General features: G+C 42.6%; 1 protein-coding gene across 1 annotated transcript in view; it reads right to left on the bottom strand.

The window, feature by feature from the left end:
• OXSR1 (oxidative stress responsive kinase 1) overlaps positions 1–11,314 on the bottom strand; it is an 81,929-nt gene extending 70,615 nt beyond the window's left edge. The window contains exon 1 of the mRNA XM_081072267.1: positions 10,858–11,314. Coding sequence (XP_080928393.1) covers positions 10,858–10,927 — 70 coding nt within the window. The 5' untranslated portion in view covers positions 10,928–11,314. The remainder of the gene's footprint in view (positions 1–10,857) is intronic.
• Between the last annotated feature and the right edge of the window lie 13,937 nt (positions 11,315–25,251).

The raw sequence follows: 25,251 nt of genomic DNA, 5'->3' as shown, positions 1-25,251 counted from the left end.
CTCTGAAGCCACACAGCTCAGTGTCTTCACATGTCCTGAGCTGTAGTCCCTACGAGGCAGCCCAGGATGCGTGCCTGGGTGGGAGACAGCCTGTGCACAGGCCCTTTAAGAGGACACCTGGGTTTCCAGCCGCCTTCCATTTCACCTGGACAGAAGAAATCCCCACAGATTTTTAGTCAGATGCCATGGGGCTCCTCTTCCCAGCACTGGTGCTCCCATCTACAGAGCCTGGCATGGAGTTAGGAACCCTCGCTCTTCAGGAAGGACCTCTGCAGCTGAGATATGTCTCCAGAATCTCAACCGCCACACGTGGGTGTGGAGCCAGCCCGTTTAGCATCTCCACCCCTCCTACCAGTCTAAAGGTGGCTTCTTCTTTATATCCTTAGTTGTAAGACTTCTGTTCAGCTAGTCTTTAGATGGTTCTCTAGGTTGACTGTTCTATAATTAGTTGCAATTTTAATGTGGTCACAGGAGGAGGCAAGCACAGCATTTACCTACTCTGCCCCCTTGACCAGAACTCAGGATACAGAGAAACTATTAAGAGGGTTAACTGGGAATGGAAAAGGAGCATTTTATCATCAGAAGACAAAAGACAAAGGAATAAAGTACTGATAGATGTCACAACATTGATGAGCCTTGAAAATATGCTACGTAAATATACCAGACACAAAAGGCCATAGTATAATTCCATTTACATGAAATAATCCAGAATAGGCAAATCCATAGAGACAGAAAGCAGATTAGTGGTGGCCGGGGACTAGAATAAAGGGAGAATGAGGTGTGCTGCTAATGGATATGGAGTTGCTTTCTGGAGCTATGAGAATGTTCTGGAATTAGTGGAATTAGTGGTGATGGTTGCAGAGCTATGTGAATATAATGAATTGTACACTTTAAAAGGGATAATTTTATGGTACGTGAATATCTCAATAAAGCTGCTATTAAAAAAATCTCTTCAAGTACGCCACCAAGTTTCTATTAATGTGCTACAAACATCAAAAATTGACAACAATTTACAAATATAACTATATCATTCCACAGAATCTGTGTGAAGCACACATACACCACCATAGTCAACACTGACATGGATCCAAATCACAATTATAACAAACTAAGTGAAAACTGCACAAATCTCATGTAATGTAAAATTCAAAATAAAATCTAATGTTCAAGAACACATTTACCATTCAATGACATCGTCCAACAGTGTACTTGAGCTATTTTGACACTGGTTTAGGTCCACTAACATTGCTTGATAAAAACGATCCAGTAGGCTACTATGGAGATAGTTTGCAGTTTGTCTGCTTCTTGGCTGAGCTCTCTTTATTCAGCACATGAGTAGAGGTCAAAGTTCGGCAGAATGTCAGTACTTACCATTAAGTTTCCGCCCACTCCCACCCCTTCCTCTCTTAATTCCTGCAGTGTGTAAACTCAGAAGAAAACTTATCGATTCTCTCTCTTGCCTTCAGTGAGAGGCCACTGCCCTACTCTGTGAAACACCAGAGAGCATGGAAGCTAATCAGGCAGGTCACATATCTGTTTGGCTATGACAGACATTCTCAAGTCACAGAAGAGTAATGTGGCCTCCACAGGGTACTTTGGTCACAGATAACAGACGTCTTCTAATATGTAAATATGGTCCCTTTATCATTTTAATTTTCACAAATGTACTGTCTAGTAGTATTCTTTTTAACTAGTATTAATTCTCAAACCAGTTATTCTACCCCCAGGTAATTCAACATTATTTATCTTATACACATAAAATCTGAAATACCAGCTTTAAACATACTAATGGCATGTCCTACAGAAAGCAAAACCACGATGCGGTTAAAAATATAGATAAGGAATATCTGATTTTAAGTTTAGTTGTTATCAATTCCTAGTCATCATTAAACACAGAATTAATTTCACTAATAATGAAACACTAAACCTAGGTATTACCAATCATAATTGTTTACATACTAAAGTACCTTTTTTTCACTCAAAGAGTCACTCACTTAATAAATCTCGCTAGGAGCAAGATATTAAATTCTGCTGTAATTTAACAAATGGCCAAAAGACAAGTTGCTAACGTTTCCCACACCTGATGATAAAGAGACACGTAAGGCTCCAGTTCTTCAACAATCACTTTCATTGATTGCCATATGATCTTCCCAAAACAAATACCAAAAGATTGTTCAGCAATCACAAATATTTTAAGGTACTAACATAAAGGATTATGGCGATGCAGTAAAAACTCCCTACTTTCAATGCCACTAATTCAGAACAGTCAATGACGTTCTGTCATCTCAAAAAAATTTACTTAACAGAAAATACAAACTATTCATGTAAATATGAAGAGGAAAGAATATCTTAAAATGTATAATGATTTTAACTACTCATCAATTTTTACAAGAATTTTAAAACATAGGATTAGAGATACAAATTTTAAAACATTTCATGTCTTCAGGTGGAATTTTTCAAACTACAAGTCAACTTACTGAGCTTCACCATCATTTTTCTTAAATAGAATCAAAAACAAAACATCAGTCTGCATTGCACATAGTAAAGGAAATGCTATTTTGTAAAACTTATTTCAGTGCAAACACACATGTGAATGTATAAAAGGTACCTCTTAGAAATGGCTTGGTCAAAGTGTGAAGGCTACTGCTCTAATGACCTCTGATAAGCATCAGTCTAATAGGAATAATACAATGGAAAATGTAAAACAATTTCCAATAAAACAGCCTAATCCAAACTGTCACCATATTACACCATGCTGCATTTCAATGCACCATTCCCTATGTCCCCACTTCTTCACTCCTCTTCTGTCCTCTCCTAGTTAGTTCTTAACTTCAGTCTTAATGTACATTACACACCAGAATGGATTTATGTGCAAAAACATGAGTGAACTATCTCCCAAAGTCCTTCAAACTGGCTAACTTCATCTCTTGAGACAGAAAAGGAGCTACCCAAAGACATGAGGACTAAAAAAACATTCAGAGTATCTCTCTCCACTTTAATGGACTCAAAAATTTAAGAAAAAGTAAAAAATGCATGTTATTCTGTAAGGAAAAAAATAAATCAAATGAACCTAATCAGTTGAAGATATTTCCCCCAAAATGTTGGCCAGCCATCACTGTAGCAGATGCATGTTCTAAAAATTTTGTTTTTAAGTATTCTGTAGTAAGGTTTTGCATTCACTAAAGAACTAGCCCAGACGGTTCATTCTGAAAGATGACTAAGGCACTGTCACCTGAACCATGGAAAATACAGGAACTTACAATTTTGCAAACACTTCTCTAAATAAGGCCTCTTGTCAGAGTCACACTGAAAAGTAAAGCTCCTAGAACTGGTGAAACAGATGTAAGAACAGTCATCATTAAAATCATGCCATTCTCTCCACACAGAGATGAAAATAAAGACATAGTACCATATGCTTTGAGTAATTATTCAAGCAGCCTGATGGTTTTGCAATGAGTCATCCCTCTCTCCTGTTCACTCTGGTGATCTCTCATGTGAACGGATACTAACTCTTACATCCTTCTGGAAGCTCCAGCCAAAAACCTTCAAATCTTTCCTCATCTAATCCTAAGGGCAGAACTCTAACTTCAAAATATGTTATCTCCAGCATCTGACTGCTTCTCACTACTTCCACTGCTCCCTCGCTCCTCTGGATAACCTCTCCTTCCACCCTTGCACCACTTACAAAACTATTCTCCAGCCCAAATTCTCCTTTTCAAAGTAAGTCATCAATCCTTTTCAAAGTAAGTCATCAATCCTCTGCTCAAAACCGGCAATGATTTTTCCATCTTACTCAAAGCAAAAGCCACCCACAAAAGTACCCAGAATGACTGCCAAAGCTTCACAGGATCCGCCAGTCAGGACCACTTCAGATCGCTCACCTGCCCACCTCTCCACTGTCTCACTCTGCTCCAGCCACTCTCAGCTCCTTGACCCTTAGTCACGCCAGCATGCTTCTACTTCAAGGCTTTGCTCCTGCAGTTTCTCTGCTTGGAACACACTTCCGGCAGATAACCACAGAATTCACTTCCTTCAGGTTTTTCCTCAAATGTCACCTTCTTAGGGAGGCTTTCACTGATCTATTTAAAACTCACCTCTATCCCTAGCAATCCCCAACCCCTTTCCCTGCTTTGCTTTTGTCCTTCAATACCAGTAGATTATAAATTCCAAAAACAGCAGGGATTTCTGTCTGCTTCACTGCTGTATCTCTAGCATTCAGAACAATGCCTGACACATAAGAGGAATTCACAAATATCTGTTGAACAGATTAATCAATAAAGTAGTGGCAGGTATTTTCAAGAAAAAAATGACTCTCTTGGGGCAGAACAAACACAAAACAGGCCAGTTTCCATGAACATAAATTTTTATTGAACACTTACTCTGTGTACCAAATACTATGCTGAGCACTTTCTATACTTGCTTTTCTTTTTCCCATTTAATCCTCACAGTAATCCCATGAGTTAGGTATTAGTGATCTTACAAAGCAGTACAAGAAAAGCAATGGAAGCAAAAGTAAGACTTATAAGAGGCACAGTGGGGTCCAGAAACCAGAACTATATGATGGTTCAACACCACGCTCTTAATTGGTAGGCAGCTGCCTCTTTAAATTAAAGCTAACATTTATTAACTGATTACTATGTGTCAGGTTAAATTATTTACTTGCAATGTCTTATTTAACTACTTTAATTAAAAAGAAAAAATGAGGCCAACATTTTTAGTTGCCTATCCAACATACAATTTTCCCTTCTCCTTTAATAAAAGAAACTTTGACCTGCTTTGTTGGAAGTAATCATGTGCCCAGCTGAAAGCTTAATTTCACAGCCTCCCATGCAAATGGCCAAATTACACACTTCCAATAAAATAGACATGGAAGTCACTGAGTAAGGCTTCCAGGAAAGAAAGTCCTTTGAAAAGGAGCCAAATGAGTTGTCACGTGCCTTTGTCCCTTTGCCATATTCTTCCGGCTTGGAACACAAGCACAAGGCAAGGAGTGGAACAATTCTCTTGCTACTATGAGAGAGTCACATGCTCAGTGCGGTGGAGTGAAAAACGGGGAGGCTGGGTGCCCAATGGTAGCTAGGCTGCCACTCCAGTTTTCTTGTTATATAAAGAAGGAAAAAACATTTTATTAAGCTACTATTATTTGTTTCCCACTACATGAAGCCAACCGCAATCCCTATTTGCTACAACCTTATGAGGCTGTGGGCCTCAAACTGGCCTTAGTGAAAATGTCACCACAGCTAAGTCTTTCAATCAGGGGAAGACAACACACTAACCATTAAGCATCACTCTACCGATACAACATTATGTCTTTCACATTTATGGTGGGGCTAGATAGAGGTAGGATCCTGGGATCTGCATTTGGAAACCACTACTTTAGACATCAAAATGTGTGGCTAGTGAACAACTAATGAAAATAAAAAAGGAGAGGGGAAAGTAGAGAATCAAGCCAGTGGGTTGCCGTCACCAAAGTGTCAAAGCTGGGTGAATCATACCTTACTAAAAACAGATCTTAAAGAACGACTTTCTAAACCTAGTCTGAGGTAAACAGTAAATGTTTATCAAGACTTTTCAAGATGCATTCCAATAAAAGCCACATGGCACAGCCCTGGACAGACTGGTTTCCCACTTTGCCATCATATTGTATTACTGGCAATAATATCATGGGTGGCAGGGCCTTATACAGTTGTACTACCATGTCCAACACAAATCCTTAGATCCATCAAAACATGAATGAGATCTGGAAGTAAGTAAAAAAGATGCAATGAAGTTGCACTAAGCATTAAAACAGGTTCAAACTATTTAAGTGTTACAAGATTTCAAATTGAATACTATTTCATGACAATACCAAAAATTAGGAAATGTAAGGACAAGGAGAAAGAGAAGAGTCAGAGATAATAACAGCAACCATTTTACGAAGCATTCAATACAAGCTAAACACTTTCCAGAAACAATTACACTTAATCTCCAAACAGCCCCACTAACATGGGTACCATTATCCCTTTTTAGAGGCAAAAAAGCTAACACTAAAACCAGTTGTATAAACGGCCCAAGATCACATACATAGGTGGTAAGAGGTAAAGCCAGGATTTGAAGCCAGTCAGTCTAACCCTCAAGCCCATACTCTTACAGCTGCTTCAACACATGTCAAATATAGTACAACACTGAGTCAGAAATTCTAATACAATAATAGAGGTTAGGAAGGAGCTCAAAAACACTGAAAAGATGAATGATTTAGTGAGAATAATACTAACATTTTTTAGAAGTAATTATACTTAGAGAACTTCAAATCTTGCCAAAGCATGCTTGATATAATACAAATCTTTAAAAGGAAGTCCTTTGAATTCCCAATCTGTATGCTTTTATTATATTCAAGGAAGGAAATTTTCTTTCCTCTAATAGGATTTTGCCAGAAAAAAACATAACAAAACAGAATGTAAGAAATTAACCCCCCGAATATTATAGTGCTAAGTAGCATGTGTGGAAAAAACTTACAGCTCAAACAAATATGCTGTGATGAGAAAGAACATACATTATACCATGTCCTTAAAATACAATCCTTTGACAACAGAAAATTCAAATGATCCCTGAAACCTTTTTTATGGACTCGATCATTTGTTCTCTGAAAAAATTTAGTGTAACCTGAAGAAATCGAAAGATTTATTTTGAAGACTACAACTGATTACAAAATACTGTATTCCAAACATTTCGGTATGGAAGCAAAGTTAGAATAAGAATACACTGCTTTATTGAGACTTGCAACTCTTACTAGGCTGTAGTTCAAAGAAAAACTTTTTTTCCCTCCCTGTTGGAAAGATGGGGTGAATGTGTGTGTGGAGAGGAGTGGAAGGATGTTAGGAACTTTCAGAAACTTACTAATGAGAGGGAGAACATTTGAAAAACTACAAAATAGGATACACAAAAGAGAATAAATCCTACTACATCCAAAAAGGTGATCTACAAAATATTTGCTCCTCTCAGATCTTTTTCATTGTAAGACTATTACCTTTAATCTGTCAGGCTATTACCACCATCTTCCAGTTTATATCCGAAAACAAATCAAATACAGATGCAGGAACAAGGATCCTGAATTAGACAACAGGAGAGGTGGACACCAGTATTGGCTCTGCCACTAATTAGCTCTACCACTTTAGACAAGTCATTTTACCTTTCTATGTCTGAGTGTCTTCATCTATAAAACAAGATGGTTCACCTTATCTCACACCATACAGAAAATTAACTCAAAATGTACTAGCGGCCTAAATGTTAGAGCTAAGACTATAACACTTAAAGTAAAACATGGGAAAAAAATCTCCATGATGTTGGATTAGTAAAGATTTCTTAGCTACAACAAAAGCACAATCGATAAAAAAAATGATAAATTAAACCCTTATCAAAATTCAAAACTTTTGTACTTTAAAAGACATTAAGAAATTGAAAAGACAAGCTACAGTATGGGAGAAAATACCTGAAATCACGTATCAAGTGAAAGATTCATATCCAGAATGAATGCATACACACAAACCCTTATCGTTCAATAACAAAACCCGATGCGCAACCCAAATGAGCAAAAGATTTGTATAGACATTTCACCAAAGAAGATATATGAAAAGCTAATAAGCACACAAAAAGATGCTCAGCATCATTAGTCATTAGCGAAATGCAAAACCAAACCACAATGAGAGTCTACTTCACAGGCTATAGGATGGCTATAGGCTTAGGATGGCTATAACCAAAAACGACAAACAAATGGTGGCTAGGATATACCGTGTTTCTCTGAAAATAAGACCTGGCCAGACCATCAGCTCAAATGTGTCTTTTGGAGCAACAATTAATATAAGACTGGGTATAATGTAATATAATACTGGGTATAGTATAATATAATGTAATATTGGGTCCAATATAATATAATACCAGATCTTATATCAATTTTGCTCCAAAAGACACATTAGAGCTGATGATCTGGCTAGGTCTTACTTTCAGGGAAACCTTCATACATCACTGATGGGAATGTAAAATGGTACAGGCACTATGAAAAGTCAAACATAAATTTACCATCTGACCCAGCAATTCCACTCAAGAAAAATGAAACATGTTCACATGAAGATTTGATGTGAATGCTCACAGCAGCATTATTCCAAATAACCAAAAAGCAGAAACCCAATGTCCATCAAGTGGTATCCAAAACATGGGGAATAATGTATAATACAGGCTACAACACGACTGAACCTCAAAAATAATTATGCCAAGTAAAAGAAACCAAACATAAAGGATCACATATTATATGATTATATTTACATGAAATGTCCAGAAAAGGCAAATCTATAGAGACAGAAAGTAGATTTGTGGTTGCCTGAAGCAGGGGGTGGGAACAGGGAGTGACTACAAATGAATGTGAGGCATCTTTTTGGAATGATGAAAATGTTCTAAAATTGGATTGTGGTAATAATTGAACAGCTCTGTAAATTTACTAAAAAACTATAGAGCAGCACACTTAAAACAGGTGGAGTTTATGGTACATAAATGATACCTTCATAAAATTGTTTTAAAAAGTGAAAATGTATTATGGTAAGTGAAAGAAGCCAACCACAAAAGACCACATGTTATATGATCCCATTTATACGAAATGTCCAGAAAAGGCAAATCTAGAGACAGAAAGTAGATTTGTGGTTGCCCGGGGCTCAGAGTGGGAACAGGGATTAACTATAACAGGCAAAAGGGATCTCAATCAGGTGATGAAAATATTCTAAAGCTGGATTATGCTGATTGGTGCATAACACAGGCAATTCACTAAAAATCACTGAATTTTATACTTAAAAATGGGTGAATTTTATGGGTTAAATTCTATGTCTCTAACGTTATTTTTAAAAATAAGGTGGTCTATTCACACCCACCAAGAAATGCTACTTCCTGTTAAAAAAAAAAAAAAGTGATCAAATCACATTTGAGTTCTTACTTAACCTTTTATCCATGGACCACTTTGAGAATGAGATGAATGCCAACCCTATCCCAGAGGGCTGAGATTCCCTTTTTCCCCACTCACGGACACCCTATTGGGCTGAGAACACCAGTCTCTAAAATCTCTAGAGTCCAACGCCACCTTAATAGCTAATGGCATTAAGCATGACCACAAGTATGCTCTTCACCCTAGAAAGATGTACACCTTACCAAAAAGGAGAGCAAAACTCTTCTGACACGATCATAGGGACCCCTTTCTTTACTTTTCAGACATCACTTTGGAAACCCCCACTTAATCCCATTCTTCAGTATGAAACTCTGAGGGACCCAGAAGCAATCCATCAGACAGACCTCGCTAGCTATCTTTAGAACCCACCAGTACATGTCAAGACTCAGCATGTATCAAGAACACAGGCCATGAAGTGACTTAAGGAAAAAGATGTGATGTCTTTCAGATAGAACTCAGCCTAGATTTGTTTAGAAACAACAGACCGGGGGCGGGGGGGGGGGGGGGGATGGCAAAGTTTCCCTAAAACACATACTGTACAAGAAACACACCAAGACAGCTAAGGAATTTTCAGCCAGTGCTTGTTATAAAACTAATTTTGAGACAGGATGCTGATCCAGCAAAGTAGACAATCTCCTTCCTCCAGTACACAGGGGGTCTGTTCATGTCACTTGGACTAAACTTCTGTTTAGCTAAACCCACCCCCTTTTGATTTCTAAAGTCAGTAGGTTATCGTTGTCCAACAAATACTCACTTCACCATCTCCAGTCCCCATACTTCCGCAACTGCTGTACCTCTCTGAGAATGACAATCTATGTCTGTGCAAGTTTGGTGTCTGCCAACTGGTATTCCTGGACCCCCGTCAAATCCACTCCATACACACCAGCCAGACCCACTGGATTATGTCATGTCCCTGCTTGAAGTCCTCCAATAACACTTAAAATTCCAAAATCCTCACCAGAGCTGAGAAGGTCCCTAAGCTATGGCCTCACCTCTTACCTTTCTATCCCTGTCTATCCATTTTTCTCCTTTCTATGCCAGTATTCCTTCCTTCGGATCCTAAAACACATCAGGCTCTTTCCCTCTTCAGGACCTTTGCATTCTCTCATCCCTCGGTAGGAAAACCATCTTCCCTAGGCTCTTAGGCTTCCTCCTCCTCCTTTAGTGCTCAACGTAGCAAACGCCTCGAAAAAAGAATTTTCCTTGAGAGCACCCTCAGGAAATCTCCAGGTTGTTCCCCACGAGAACATCGTATTTCCTTCCTGGTACTTGCCGCAACCTGTAATTCTTTTTGTCTCCCTTTTTAATGTCTACCTCGCCGACTAGAAAGTCAGTCCCAAACAGTCGGAAGTTGTGCCCACGCTGCGCAGCGCGGTACCTGCAGCTTCCCGTGGAGAGGATCCCTGGCTCCACCCCAGCAATGCGCGGCGCTTCGTGGGCACTCGGGGGTTCTCGCACGGATGCGGGAACGACCCAAAGCACCCTTTCCCACCCCACCCCCCATAGGTGGCTGTGCCACAACTCCACTATCCCAGTTTTCGCGTCGCCTCGTAAAGGCCTGTCCCACGCCTGCACTTTCCTTCCTCTCCAAGAAACCTCAGTCGCTCAGCTTCAAACATCTATCACTACACGGATCTCTCACGAGCCCCTCCAACCGCACCCTTCCCGGCCGCACAGGCGCGCCACTCAAAATCCCCTCCCCGCTGCACACGCGCTGCACAAACCCACAGCCTCACCCACGCGCACTGCCATCCCCTCGGCCCCACGAGCGCGCATGGATTTCTGTTGAGTCCTGCGCTCCGGGGGCTCCCGCGGGTCCCCACGTTCGCGCGTGTCACCCGCCACCCAGAGCGGCGCCTCCCCCCCCACCCCCCAGCGGCGCCGGCTCTCACCTATCACCTCCTGCAGCTCATAGTCGTCCCTGTTGATGGACCAGGGCAGGGCACTCGACTCCTCGGACATGACGGCGGCACAGCTCTCGGTCCTCCCTCAAACTCGCTGACCTCTTTCGTCTCCTCGCCGCGCCTTTCCCCGCCCCCAACCGCTGCCGCCGCGACCCCGCCAATCGCCTCGAGAATAGCCACGGGTCGGACGGCGCTTGGGAGAGGGGGTCACAGAGCGGCAGAGCGGCAGAGCGGCGGGGGCTCGAAGCTCCGGGAGACCTCGCCTCCTGCTTCTCCACGTCCGGCACTCCCGGCCCGGTCCAGGTCCCGGCCTCGTCCTCGTCCTCAGCTGCAGCAGCGACAGGAGCTTCGCCTGGGCCCAGCCCCTCTGTCCCGCCCTCCACCCCAGCCCCACGCACGGGCCAAACTTTCCCTTCTCCCTCCACCTGCCGACACGCAGCGCGCTGACGTCACCGCGCCGGGCACTCTCCGCCTCGGCCCCTGCTCCCCGGCCGCCATCTCAAGTGTGGCTGGATTAGCAGCGAGCAAGCAAGAAGCCTGAGAAGGTGGAAGTTGACAGTGAAAGGGAAGAAATGCTTAGGAAGGAGTTCAGCGAGGTCATCAGAGAGCCACAGAAGAACCTAAAGTAGCACAAAGGTGGCAGCCACACTAAACATGGCGACCAAAGGGCGTCCGAGTGGAGGGGGCGGGGCTCCTTCTGGCTGCGGGGGCACGTTGCCGTCTCCGTCTTAGCATTCATTGGTTTGTTTGAGAAGGAATCAGAAAGGCAATGGGTGTGTGTAGACGTCAGTCATAAGTTAGTTCCGCCTCCAGGCTCAGTTCGTTGCCTGAGCACCAGGGCTTCAGTTCTTCAAGATTGCCGGTGCTCTGCTCGTTTTACCCCTTTCTCTGGAGCAACGTTAACTGTAGCAATTACACCCTCAAGAGGTGCAAACGGCTCCGCAGGGTGTGGAGAAACCCGAGGGAGCAGCTGGGTGGGGTAGCCTTCGGGTATGGACGACTGCCAACTAGGATAAAAGGCCTTGGGCTACGGACACAGTGGAACCGGAAGCTTGCCCAATGACGACACTTTTTCCAAGGCGGAAGTTTTCTCTGCAGCTCCGGTTGCGGCCTCCCTGCAGCCCTTCTTGGGCAGGGAGGGAGTTCTCTCCATTCTCAAGTTTGGGTCTGCAGCTCAAATGAGCCACTGTCTTGGGGCCTCGGAAAGTTGGGGGAGGTGCCCCTGGCGCGGCTCGGGCCGTTAAACAAGTGCGATTTGGCCCACGCGGTTTGGCGTGGTTTCAAGGGATTTGACTTTTGTGTGACCTCATTGAACTTCAGTTTTCTCAGGGTGGCCACTTAGGCCCGTTGGGAAATTAAGGAGGTGAAAATCGGACTCACTTGGCGAAGTGAAAAAAATATATATATATATATATCAGCATGGATTGAGCTAGGTGCAAAAGTGTTCTCAGTTGAACATCTTTCAAACCAGTAGAAGTCATTAAGGAAGAGACCTCCACCCAGGTTCGGCCTGCCAGGCACTGGGAGCCCTTGTGCTGCGGAAGGTCCACTGGCCACAGAACTAACGCAGTCACATGGGAGCTGTTAGCAGCTTTCCCCCTGGTGAGTGAGATTACAAGACGTTTCGTGGAGGAGGTGGCATTTGGACCAGACCCTGAAAAGTTGGTTTCAACAGGTGGAAATTGAGAGGCTAGACTATTCCAGTCACAGCAAAGGTACCAGAGTCCCCCAGTTTGAAGGCAAAGCGCAGACCTTGCTGTAGAAATTGATTTCAGCCATTACTACGGAGACCTGTTTTCCTGCCACGTGTCGCCTTCTTCCTTTAGCAGGGAGAAGAGGGGTGGAGGTCAAACACATCAAAGAGGAGCTAATTCTGACGGTAAAGATTAGAGATCTCAAGATTTATACCAATAGAAAGATCCACAAACCAGAGATGCTTAACCTGGGATTGTTGCCCGGTGTGAATCATGGACAGACTTCAGAAGGTTTGTGGGGTTTTTCTCCTTTTTACTCCTTTAAAATTATATACAGAATAGTATGTACTTTAGGATGAGATTTTGGCCACTTCCCTCTATTCCCCTTTCCCAGTGAAAAGGAGCTACTAACCTAATAGTGAAAATTCAGGATATTAATTGACCCGCCTTCTTGGTGATCAGGGTCACTATACAATTATTAATAGATTCTCTTCTGCTTCCTGCAAGCACATAGCTTGATGGTTTGAGCCAGAACCTGTTCTGCAGATCTGGTTATTTTATTTCTCCCGTCTCCTGGGCTTTCTCCATGCGACCTGATAGAAGTTAAGATTCCATGTGTTTAATGAGAAAGGAAGTGGTGGCTGTTTGAGGCCAGAGACCAAATCTCAAACCTCTTTTTCAGCTTATGGAGTATCTTTCATGTGAGAGCACTGACATAAACATTGGGTATACAGTGGTCAACAAAGCAACTTAGTTCCTGTTTCCACGGAGCATATAGTCTAGTAGAGAAACAGCAAACAACTACGCAAACATAAGTAGTTCTGTTACAAAGCATCATGCAGGAAAAGCATCAGTGTACTGTGACAGAGAATAGTAGAGAGTTCGGAGAAGACCTTTGAGGAAACAGAGGGAGCCAGCCATGCAAAGAGTAAATACGGTACAAAGGGGTTTTAGGCACTTTGAAGCTATTAATAAAATAATCCTCTCTTTCCTGTTAGGCTGCTTGTCCTTGTGTATGGCTCCCTCAGTAATCTTTTGGGGGATTGGAGAAAAGGGAAACTAGGGTGATTTGGGAACCCTGGCCCTAATAGCAACATTTCACCAAATCATACCTTGGTTTTTTAAAAGTATGGCATATTTTCCTGGGCAGAGGGATCTTGTTTTTCCACACATTTTCAAAGGAGTCCTTGTCTTCGTTTTGGTTCCTCCCAAAATTAGGCTCTGAACCAGGATTTAGATGCAAATAGTTTATTTACAAGGTGACCCCACCAGGCACTCTGAAGGAGTGGAGAAGTGAGACAGGAAAGAAAGGAAGGAAAGTCATGAGGGGCTATTGTGTGGGCTCAGTCCTGCTGTGAGCAGTTTGAGAAACTGGAACACATGTCAGAATTGTCCCACTAACAGTCAAGGAAGCTGAGGTATAGACCCACCAACTCTTTTCGCTCTTTATAATGCTCCTGCACTGTTGCCCAGCTCGGTGTTGGGGAAAGCACGCTCCTAAAGTCAGAGAATGCACAGGCAGTCCTCCTCATGTTCTAGAACTCTCTGAAAGCAAATTTCAGAGTCGAAGGCTAAAGGGTATCAGCAGTATCTATAGACAGCATCTACTACAGTGTGTAAACCACAAAATTGAGAATCTCTGGACTGAAAACCCGAGGGAGAAAGGACATTCATGCTCCCCTTCTTTCTTTGTTGCCTTTAAGCAACTTACCTGCATTGTGCTTTGTTTTTTGCACCTGCCGGGTAGAGGAACAAGGGCTGATTTCAAGACTAGTGGTGCCTTGAAGTGGTAATTACAGTTGTAATAATTCAAGTTTTATAGGCTCCATTAATGAAAGAAAGTTTTTGAAATCTAGAAATTAATGTGTGCCCTATAAGAAACCTGAATATAAAGAAAAGCACAATTTTATGTCTCTGTCAAAGCTGATTTTCTTAGCAGTTCCATGTCCGTGCTGGGACCAACTACAGACTGCTGAAATCTGTTCCCCTACCCCACCCCATCTATGCCCTTACCACATGTCACATGTAGTAGAACGTCACCTCTTGTATGAGAGGGGCAACACCCATACGTCACGTCGGTGTGCATCCCACCTTGTGCCTGGAGTGTGCACAGGGACATATTCAGGCATGGTGTTGATTAAGGATGAGATAGAGTAGAGGAGACATGACCAAGCGAGGAGTCGGGAGCCTGAGGAGAAGCTGATACCTTGGCAAAACCAGGAAGTGAATATCCAAGGCGACAGGCACTTAGAGCCTGTAAGAAATAGGTAGGTGCCAGGGTTATTGTCGGGGAAAAAAATCAGTTCATGCTGAAAGTAGTCTCAACATCAAGCTGGATTCTGAGCCAGAGAATAGCTTCCGGTTTGCCACTGCTGGCACCGTGCCAACTTGATGAGCTCAAGCTGAGTGAGCAAAAGATGGGAAATACCTGACTGAGGTGGAGCGAGTTCCTAGGTGCTGCTACATTTCAAACACTATCTCTTTAACGGTTTTATGTGTCTAAAAACCTACTTCATTAGAATGTTTATTGTAGTGCTATTGTAATAGGAAAAACTGGAAACAACCTTAGAGGTATCCACTGATAGAGAACTGGCAATTGCTTGTGTATGCGTATATTATGTGGAACAACTCAGGATACATTAAAAAAAAACAAACTTGTATGTTGGTGTAAGTAATCCTAGCTGAAGTAGCAACCCAAAAATCTGGCTGGTTTAACCCAAAACCTTATTTCCCACTCAAATTCCAATAGAGATGTCCCTGGTTTCCTGACTTAGAGTCTGGTTTCTCATGTCTTCGGCAGTACTAATGTTTATGATACCCCTGCAATCTACCCTTCCCTTCTTTCACACTGAGGGGACTTTAACACTCTATTCAACCTGGTTTCACTGTGCCTCCCTTTGCCCCTTTGTTCAGGCCATTTCTCCTTCCAGGAATGCCACTTGCCTTCCCCACGTGTCCAAGTCTGACTGGCTCTGCCAGGTTCAGCTTGTAGGTCACCCTGGCCTCCCCTCTACTTTGAATACTTTTCCGGAGATTGTTCCAGCCCTGAGGGAAATATTAGGTACACTTACCACCTCACCCAGACCATTTCTGGGCACGTAGCCTGTGCTGCCACATGTCCAGTCTTCTTTTTTTGTGAATATTCTATACTTCAAATTAGGTTGCAGGTCACCTGTGAGGAGTGGAGGATATCCTATCACTAGAAAGGAAGTAGAATATTTTTGTGGAGTTTGCTGTTTGTTTGTTTCTTTCTTACTTTGTTTGCCCACCTTAAGATTTGTCAGCATGAGGATAGTTGAGAAATTTATGAAGAGCGGCATTTCTCTCTCCTTTTTAGGAAAATTTGCAAAAATGCATATACTGTTTAATTCTCAGCCTTAGGCAGGAGTAAATCATCTCCGAAGTGGGTGTAGTTTATAAAAACACTCAAAATGCAGCTATTGCTCACTGTTTAAACTCAGGAACGGAATACTCATATTTATCTTCTGATAACTTGGTATCCCTCAGTCTCTGAACTCAGGAACTGAATCACTTCAGACAGCATGGAATATAATGCCTAGCTTTTAAAATATAAATTCAGGTAAAAAGCCCAACAAAATCTTCATAGCAACAATCAGATTTAAGTGCCTGTCACGGCCAGGCAATGTGTGCTGAGGGATACAAATACCTCATGGGGTCAGCAAAATAGCCTTGTGAGGTTTCCATGCCGATTTTACAGATGAGGAAATAAACTCAGAAAGATAAGAAACTTGCCTCCAGAAATTCTTGGAAATGCTTAGCACAGGACCTAACTTGTAAGTGCTCAATAAGTGATAGCTGTTATTTGTCAGTTGGTGGGAATAGAGTATTTCTAAAGCATTACGGGGATGGAGGTTAAGCAACAGTGCCTACCGTAGGTCTGACTCAGGTCTGCTTACTCAGGTAAAACAGGTTTCAGCCACCACCTGCGTGATGCTGGTCACGTCATACCACTGCTGCATCATTGCTGCTCCTGGCACTGCCTAATTTCTTACTGCAAAATCTGATTAAAGCAAAATCTGATTAAAATCTCACAGCACTGCCTAATTTCTTACAGCAAAATCTGATACAGGCTTTATCCTTGATCCCCAGTGCAGTGTGAAGCCTTGTTTGCCTTTAGCGCCAACCTGCACAAGTGAATTTGGGGTTTTAACTTTACCAAAATCAGAGAGGTCCCTGCCTGCCTGGATATTGAGTTGGAAATTTCAGAACACCAAGAAATGGGGACAATCAAATGCCCTATCAAATGCAGGGCACAGACATTTATGAACTGTTCTCCATGTGCGTAGCTGTGAGCAGTCTGCCTAAAAAGGAGATTGTCTCCCATCATCCAAAGGGACCTGGGCTCCAGAACTGGTGTGACTTGCCTGGTGATGGCAGCAGACCATGACAGTGAGTGGGCTCCCCATGACCTCAGAGCAGAATCCATGCTGTGGCCACACCATCCAGCAGGCAGAGAAGGTGTTATCCTACTACTGTGTTTCCCCCAAAATAAGACCAGGTCTTATATCGTATTTCCCCAAAAATAAGACTCAGTCTTATATTAATTTTTGCTCCAAAAGACACATTAGGGCGTATTTTCGGGGGATGTCTTATTTTTTCACGTACAACGATCTACCTTTATTCAAATACAGTCATATCATGTTCTTCTAAAACATCATCATAACATACTAAATGCATCTGTCCAGCTGATGATCTTAACTGGGGCTTATTTTCGGGGTAGGTCTTATTTTCAGGGAAACAAAGTATTATCAGATTCTTCTGATTCAGCGTTTTGGAGGTAATTTGGTGCCCCTACGGTGAGTGCTAAGCCATTTAGACCCCCAACCTCCCCATGCCATCCTCTCACAGAGCATCTAGTTGGACATGAGGATAATAAAACCCACATTGATCACTTTTGTAGAATTATATAAAAGTGTCCTACACAATACCCTGCCCAAGAATTGAACTCATGCAAATCCTAGAGAGAAAAATAATTAATTAGGTGGCTTTGTGGTAACTCTTATAGAGTAGTGCTATAATGGGTCGCCTTATGCACCTGATAAGGCTTGGGACATCCTGAAAGCAGGAAAACAAAGAGGAACTAACTGCATATTACACAAGCACTATGGTCGTCAGAAAGTAAAGCTGTACAGACTGTGTTGTAGCTGGGAAAAGCCTTTCTCTTCTCCATGTGTAGTTGGGTAATTTCACCTGGTAATGTGTGTGCATATGGTGTGTAGGGTGTGTTATTAACATTCCACGTGGCAGGGAGACTTTGGAAGGAAGCAAATGTGGAGTGCCAAAGTCCCCTGGGAAGGTCCTGGTGAAGCGTGTGTAAATGCACGGGCACACACAAACATGGCATTCTTCAAGGTTAAGTAAGCAGGTTATAGGAAATGTACCACCAGGAGATAGGTGTGCCCACAAATTGCCTGGGGGAAGGGAATGGATCTTAGGGCCACAACCCCAGGATGTAGAAAGAGTAAGGAAGGAATTTGCACTATGAAGATTTGAAGAAGAAAAATGGGCAGAACTGAGGGCAGCGGAGTAGAACCAGCAACTGGGATGTTTGCATAAAACCCCCTGGCAAAGGGTCTTATGTTTTTAACAGGGATAAAATTCAAGAGCTGGACCATCACTATAATTGTCCTTCGAGCCCTAGTTCACAGTTGTCCTACAGCCCTCATATCAAAAGCCATGGTGTTCCTTCCGTGCTGAAGGGATGGATCCCCAGCCACCTGTAATAAAAATCCTGACCATGGGGGTCACTATACTGGTAGAAAGGAAGGGGAAATAAAAGCACCACTTGTTTTTTGTTACCTATGGTCATATGGACAGGAGAAACAGAAGAGGGAAAGCAAGGAAGCCAGGCAGGCTCCAGGGTCCACATTTCCTCCTACACATCCTCCCCAACCCATCCAAATCTTGACTAGGGGAAGCTATAGAATATCCAAGACAGATACGGAAACTATGAAGCACCCAAGAACATCAGAGGCTTAGGGACCGATTCCCCAGGTGTGGCTTGGGGGAGGCTGCAAGTCACTAGGAGAAGCCTTGCACTTGGCTTTGCATCATGCGCAACATACTGTAGGAGCAATAATGTGGGAATGATGGAGGGCAGAGTCTAGGCCCGTGAACACTAGGGTACCACGTCTGATCCCTCACAGTCTATACTTGGTCTGCAGGACAGCGAAAGCTTCCCTGTGCCGCATAAAGGCATGAAGTAGTATTGCAGAGGCTTGTACAAAGCACTGGGATGAAAAGGCTGCAGAGGTAGGACTTTGTGGCACATGGTCAGGACTACAGGCTTCAGCTCTGGGTGCTGGCGTTACACTCCAAAGGCCAGGTGAGGACCCTGCATCTCAGCAGATAATTAGAGGAACTCCAGAAACAGGCCAGGTATATCATGGCAGAACCAGAGCACAGCACAAGGACCTGCTCACAGGGATCCTACCACAAGATCACATTTGAGCCTCTCCTCTCCTAGGAACGTCTTGACAACGTGAAAGGGGGAGGAGAAGAGACCTTCCCTCCAAAGATGCTGCTCAAACCAAAAGAATCTAATATATTGTTTACTGGCAAGCCTAAATCTCCCCTTCCCACCCAACAGGGTGGGGGCTCATGGGAAAGATTAGATTATAGGATTATATTTAATAGCAGAATCATTTTGTCATTTAGGGCCTTTTGGTTGCTACTGACAGAAGACCTAAACTGCATAAGGATGCTAGCTTTCCTGCTGTAACAATAGCCAAAATAGAAATTTGTTTCCTCTGACATAGAAGTCTGAGGAAAAGAAGTCCTGGGTGGATATTTTAACTCCATAGTGTCATGGTCTATCCTATGTCTACCATCCTCAACATGCAGCTTCTAGCTCCCAATAGTCGAGTCTACCAACCCTAGCTATACACGGCTTTGTGATCTTTAGCAGGGTGACAATATGCCCAGTTTTAAAACTCTGGAATTCTATTCCTAAAGGAAGAAAGGGACGCTAGATTCTGGGGACAGTCTCTGCCACAATTGTCAGGAGGCAATTTCCACTTCCAGTTCAATGGAACCACGGTTGTGTTCCTGGTGAAAGCATCCTTCCTTTTGGTAATAGGACTTCCAAACCCGCCATGCCCAAGGTTGCAAAGATGGGAAGCCCAAAAATTCCTTTCTGTTCATTTGGTGTAACAGTGAGGAAGGTCACCTCTTCTTTTACCTCTAATGTCCCAAAGCCGTGCATTCTGGTTTTGGAGGAAATGGAACCATGTACTAGTTGCTGATTTAAGGCTTATAAATGGAGGCTTAAACAAGCCAAACTGTTCTACCAAACTGGCACTTTCTGGTTGATAGGGCATGTGATAAGACCAGTAATTCTAAGAGTATGAGGCCATTGTCACATTTTATTTGCCATAAAATGTGGCCCTTAGATGGAAGCAGTGTCACGTGAGATATCATGGCACTGGGTAAGGCATTTTGCAGTTCCATAAACTGGTGGTGCCAGCAGAAATGCTGCAGGCAAATTCATACCCTTGATATGTGTCTACTCCTGTAAAGACAAATAACTTTCTCCCACATGTTGAAAGAGATCCAATAGCCAGGTGTCTGGCTGGTCCCTCTGGAAATGGAGCCATTTCTAGACTCAACACAGCTTCTGAATATGCAAGCGGGGCATTCAACAGTAGTACTTAGTATAGCACTAAATGCCTGTGGTACAAAAGAACAGTTGCAAATCAATGACCTCAGCTTCCATGTGAAGAAACAGGAAAACAAAAAGAATAATTTGGACTCTAAACAAACAGAAGGAAAGAAATAATAATGATCAGAGTGGAAATCAATGAAATAATAAACAAAATTCAATAGGGAAAATCAATGAAACCAAAAACTGATTCTTTGAGGAAAAAAATCTACCCAGTTGTTAAACCTCTAGTCAAACTGATCAGGAGTGAAAGGAGGGGAAGACATAAATTACCAATTACAGGAATGAGAGAAGTGACATCATTACAGCTTATACAGATATTGAAAGGGTAATATGGCAATGTTACGAACAATTTAATGCCAATAAATTTTAACAACTTAGCTGAAATGGACAAATTTCTTGAACAACACAAACTACCAAAGCTTATTTAAGAATAGACAGCCTGCACAGATTTATATCCATTAAGAATTTTGAAGTTGTAGTTAAAATCCCCCCCACAAAGAAAATGGTGACAATGGCCCGATCAGCTTGGTGAGGGCAGCTCTATGTTGCTGAGCCTGTGCACTGTCTCCTTCCCTGTCACATGGCCACTTTGTAAATGGGTCTATTGACCAAGCACCAGAGCATTTGAGGAAGAGACCATCTGATGTCCACAGGTTGGACCATCTTTTCCTCCTGAGTATTGAGAGTCTCATCTACAACAGGCGCCCTTCGACGTGCGTTACGATATGGGACACATGAATATCTTTGCACTCTGTGTTGCAAGAAGCCCGTCTTTCCCCTGGACCTCCTTGTCACCAATCTTCTCATCTTTTTCTCTCTAAATTCTTGACCAGCTGGCCATCCTATTAGCCATTGCCGATGAGTCAAGTTAGATCTGTATCTTAGATAGGTCTATAGCAGAGTACTGCCCACTGGAGACTACTAACTTTTGGAGCCACTCCAGAGTGGGCTGTGGTGCAACTGTTATCTACTCGTGTCTGGTTCCAACTTAAGTGTACATTCATCTGTAACAGAAGCCTGTGCTTTCTTTTCCTCCACTAATTGATCTAATGTGTTCACTATTCCCAGAAGTGGGATTGCTAGATCATATGGTAGGTCTATTTTTAATTTTTTGAGGAACCCCCATACTGTTTTTCACAGTATGTAAAAACATACAGTAAACATACAGTAAAGTGGCTGCACCAGTTTACAATCCCTTCATCAGTGCACAAGTTTTCCCTATTTTCCACATCCTTGCCAGAATTTATATACCATCTTGCTTTTTTAAAAGAATAATGTTCATTATAAAAAGTTACTGGTAACATATTAACGCATACATAAAAGTCTATGTATTTTCAACCAGCATTTCACTTTATGTTAGGAAAATTAACCAAATTATGTTTTTTGAGGACCTACTTATTATACTGGTCCAAGTCAAAAGCAGAATATAAACATAAACTAAGCAGGCCTCTGTCCTCAAGGAACTTAAAGCCCAGTTGAAGAATAAAGGCCCAAATGCAGGAAAACCCCAATAACTCAAGAGTTAGACAACACCGCCCTCCATAGCAGACATGCTGGCTTGTCCCAAAGGCAGTGTGTCCTCCAACTCCTGCAAACAAGCCTCTGTGGGCCAGAGGTTCTGAAAAACCCTCTGAAGGCAGAATTGGTGGAGTAGAGACTAGGAGGTGAAGAAGGAGACTCAAACAGTAAGGGAATAACTCAGATGGGGAAAGTGAGGCACCTCTCGGGGCTGGCAGACTGGTAGGACAAGACCCTCTGGGTGCAGTAGGGAGCCCCTGGAACACAGGCTGCGATGGGGTCCATGCATCTGGGCGTGAAAAGACTGGTGGAGATTAGTTTAGTGATTATGTACATATAGATTAGGGAAATTGATAAGCACCATAGTAATTTCTGCCTCAGGCGATTCCGTAAACAAGAATGAGAAATGGCTGCTGGCTCGGAAGAGGGACTCTGGGATCCTCAGAATTTCCTCTTTCCTCAGATCAAATCTCACCAGGTCCATTCCAGTGTCCCCTATCCTCAGCATTCATGTATCCATTCAACCTGCACCTGCAATGAACTAACCCTGAGGTCCTGAGGTCCTGAGGGTGTGCCAAGTCCAAGAGCCTGAGGTAAGCATCATGTGATCTCTGCTCTACCAGCTCTTCCGTTTGAATATCCGTAAGTGAAAATAAATGTGTTTTAAGAACACCCGCCTGTCTACTTCAAATTACCTCTTCCTAGAGCAGCGCTATCCAACAGCAATATGTGAGCCACATAGGTAGTTTTACGTTTTTTAGTAGCTATGTTGAAAAAAGTAAAACAGGTGAAATTAATTTTAATATATTTTGTTTAACCTAATATATCTAAAATGTAATTTCAACATGTAATTTACATAAAAACTGTTGATGAGATTTTAATGTTTTTCATATTAAGCCTTCCAAATTCAGAGTGCGTCTTACACTTCCAGCACCCCTACCTCAGTTCAGACTAGCCACGTTTTGAGTGCTCAGTAGCTAGCAGCGGCCGTCCTGGGCTGTGCAGCTGCAGAACCATGCTGCTGAAAGCGTGGTCCCTGGAACAGTAGCCTTGACATCATCTATCAGAAGTAAGGAATTTCAGGCCCCACTCCAGATCTAATTCTTCGGATTCTGCAATTTAAGGGGATTCCCAGGGGACTCGTAGGTACAGAAAGATTGAAAACCTGGAAGAGAGAGATAGGATACAGGCATACCGTGGATATATTGTGGGTTCTGTTCCAGACCATCACTCCAAAGCGAGTATTACAATTGAAGCAAGTCATAATCTTTTTGCTGGTGGAGGGTCTTGCCTTCAATTTATAAAAAATGCAACCTCTGTGAAGCACAATAAAGCAAAATACAGGAAAACAAACATGATGTCTTGGCTATCCAACGTCAGCATTTCTCCTTGTTACCCAGGTTCCATGCTATGATTTCCCTCAGCCCCTGCTCCAGACAGGTCTAACCCAAGCGGCACCTCAATTTGATGCTGAGCCCTATGATTGATTCAGGCATGTCATGGGACCCAGTCGGTCCATGAGACCCAATGAATCCTTGGGTCCTACCATGATGGATCCTACCATGCTTAAATGAAAAAGGCTGTAAGTTCTGGACCCACCTTGGAGTGTGATGGGAAACCCTGCCTGTATGTGAACACTGTAAAAGGAGGAAAAACCAGACACTGATGACCTCATTTGAGCCCCTGCTTCAAACCTTACAGCTTGACTTTTCAGATGTGTGAGCCAGTAAATTCTCTTTTGTTTACAATAGGGTTGTGTGCTAGTAAACTACCCAACTCCTCTTGTACCCGAGGCCACTGCCTGACTATATCTCCTTCAATATTCTACCTATGCTCCCCAGAAGAACACATTAGATCAATTAGTGGAGGAAAAGAAAGCACAGGCTTCTGTTACAGATGAATGTACACTTAAGTTGGAACCAGACACGAGTAGATAACAGTTGCACCACAGCCCACTCTGGAGTGGCTCCAAAAGTTAGTAGTCTCCAGTGGGCAGTACTCTGCTATAGACCTATCTAAGATACAGATCTAACTTGACTCATCGGCAATGGCTAATAGGATGGCCAGCTGGTCAAGAATTTAGAGAGAAAAAGATGAGAAGATTGGTGACAAGGAGGTCCAGGGGAAAGATGGGCTTCTTGCAATACAGAGTGTAAAGATATTCATGTGTCCCATATCGTAACGCACGTCGAAGGGCGCCTGTTGTAGATGAGACTCTCAATAATCGGGAGGAAAAGATGGTCCAACCTGTGGTCATCATATGGTCTCTTCCTCAAATGCTCTGGTGCTTGGTCAATAGACCCATTTACAAAGTGGCCATGTGACAGGGAAGGAGACAGTGCACAGGCTCAGCAACATAGAGTTGCCCTCACCAAGCTGATCGGGCCATTGTCACCATTTTCTTTGTGGGAGGGATTTTAACTACAAGTTCAAAATTCTTAATGGATATAAATCTGTGCAGGCTGTCTATTCTTAAATAAGCTTTGGTAGTTTGTGTTGTTCAAGAAATTTGTCCATTTCAGCTAAGTTGTTAAAATTTATTGGCATTAAATTGTTCGTAACATTGCCACATTACCCTTTCAATATCTGTATAAGCTGTACTGATGTCACTTCTCTCATTCCTGTAATTGGTAATTTATGTCTTCCCCTCCTTTTACTCCTGATCAGTTTGACTAGAGGTTTAACAACTGGGTGGATTTTTTTCCTCAAAGAATCCGTTTTTGGTTTCATTGATTTTCTCTATTGAATTTTGTTTATTATTTCATTGATTTCTACTCTGATCATTATTATTTCTTTCCTTCTGTTTGTTTAGAGTCCAAGTTATTCTTTTTGTTTTTCTATTTCTTCACATGGAAGCTGAGGTCATTGATTTGCAACTGTTCAGTCTGGGGGTTCCTCAAAAAATTAAAAATAGACCTACCACGTGATCTAGCAATTCCACTTCTGGGAATACATCGAAAGGAAATGAAAACACTATGTCAAAGATATATCTGCACTCCCATGTTCCTAGCAGTGTTATTTACAATGGCCAAGACATGGAAACAATGTATCTATCAATGGGTGAATGATTAAAGAAGTTGTGGTATTAATATCTATAGCCATCCCTCGGTATCCTCAGGGGATTGGTTCCAGGGCCCACACACCCCCATTCCAAAATCCGCAGATGCTCAAGTCCCTTATATAGAATGGCATAGTATTTGTATACAACTTACATACATCCTTCCATAAACTTTACATCATCTCTAGATCACGTTTAATACCTAATGTGATGCAAATGCCATGTAAATAGTTATACTATATTGTCAGGGAATAACAAGAAAACAAAGTCTGTGCATGTTCACTGCTGGCACAGCCATCATAGGTCTAACCACATAGTACCCGTCAGATACAACGTAACTTTTTAAAAATATAGTTTTGATCTGTGGTTGGTTGAATCCTCAGATGTGGAACCCATGGATATAGGGGGGCCAACGGTATAGGCAGTGG

This window comes from Rhinolophus hipposideros (genome assembly GCF_964194185.1).
Source record: "Rhinolophus hipposideros genome assembly, chromosome: 14".
Lineage (NCBI taxonomy): Eukaryota > Metazoa > Chordata > Mammalia > Chiroptera > Rhinolophidae > Rhinolophus > Rhinolophus hipposideros.
The sequence above is the reverse complement of the archived record's forward strand: the minus strand, read 5'-3'. Positions and strand labels throughout refer to the sequence as shown.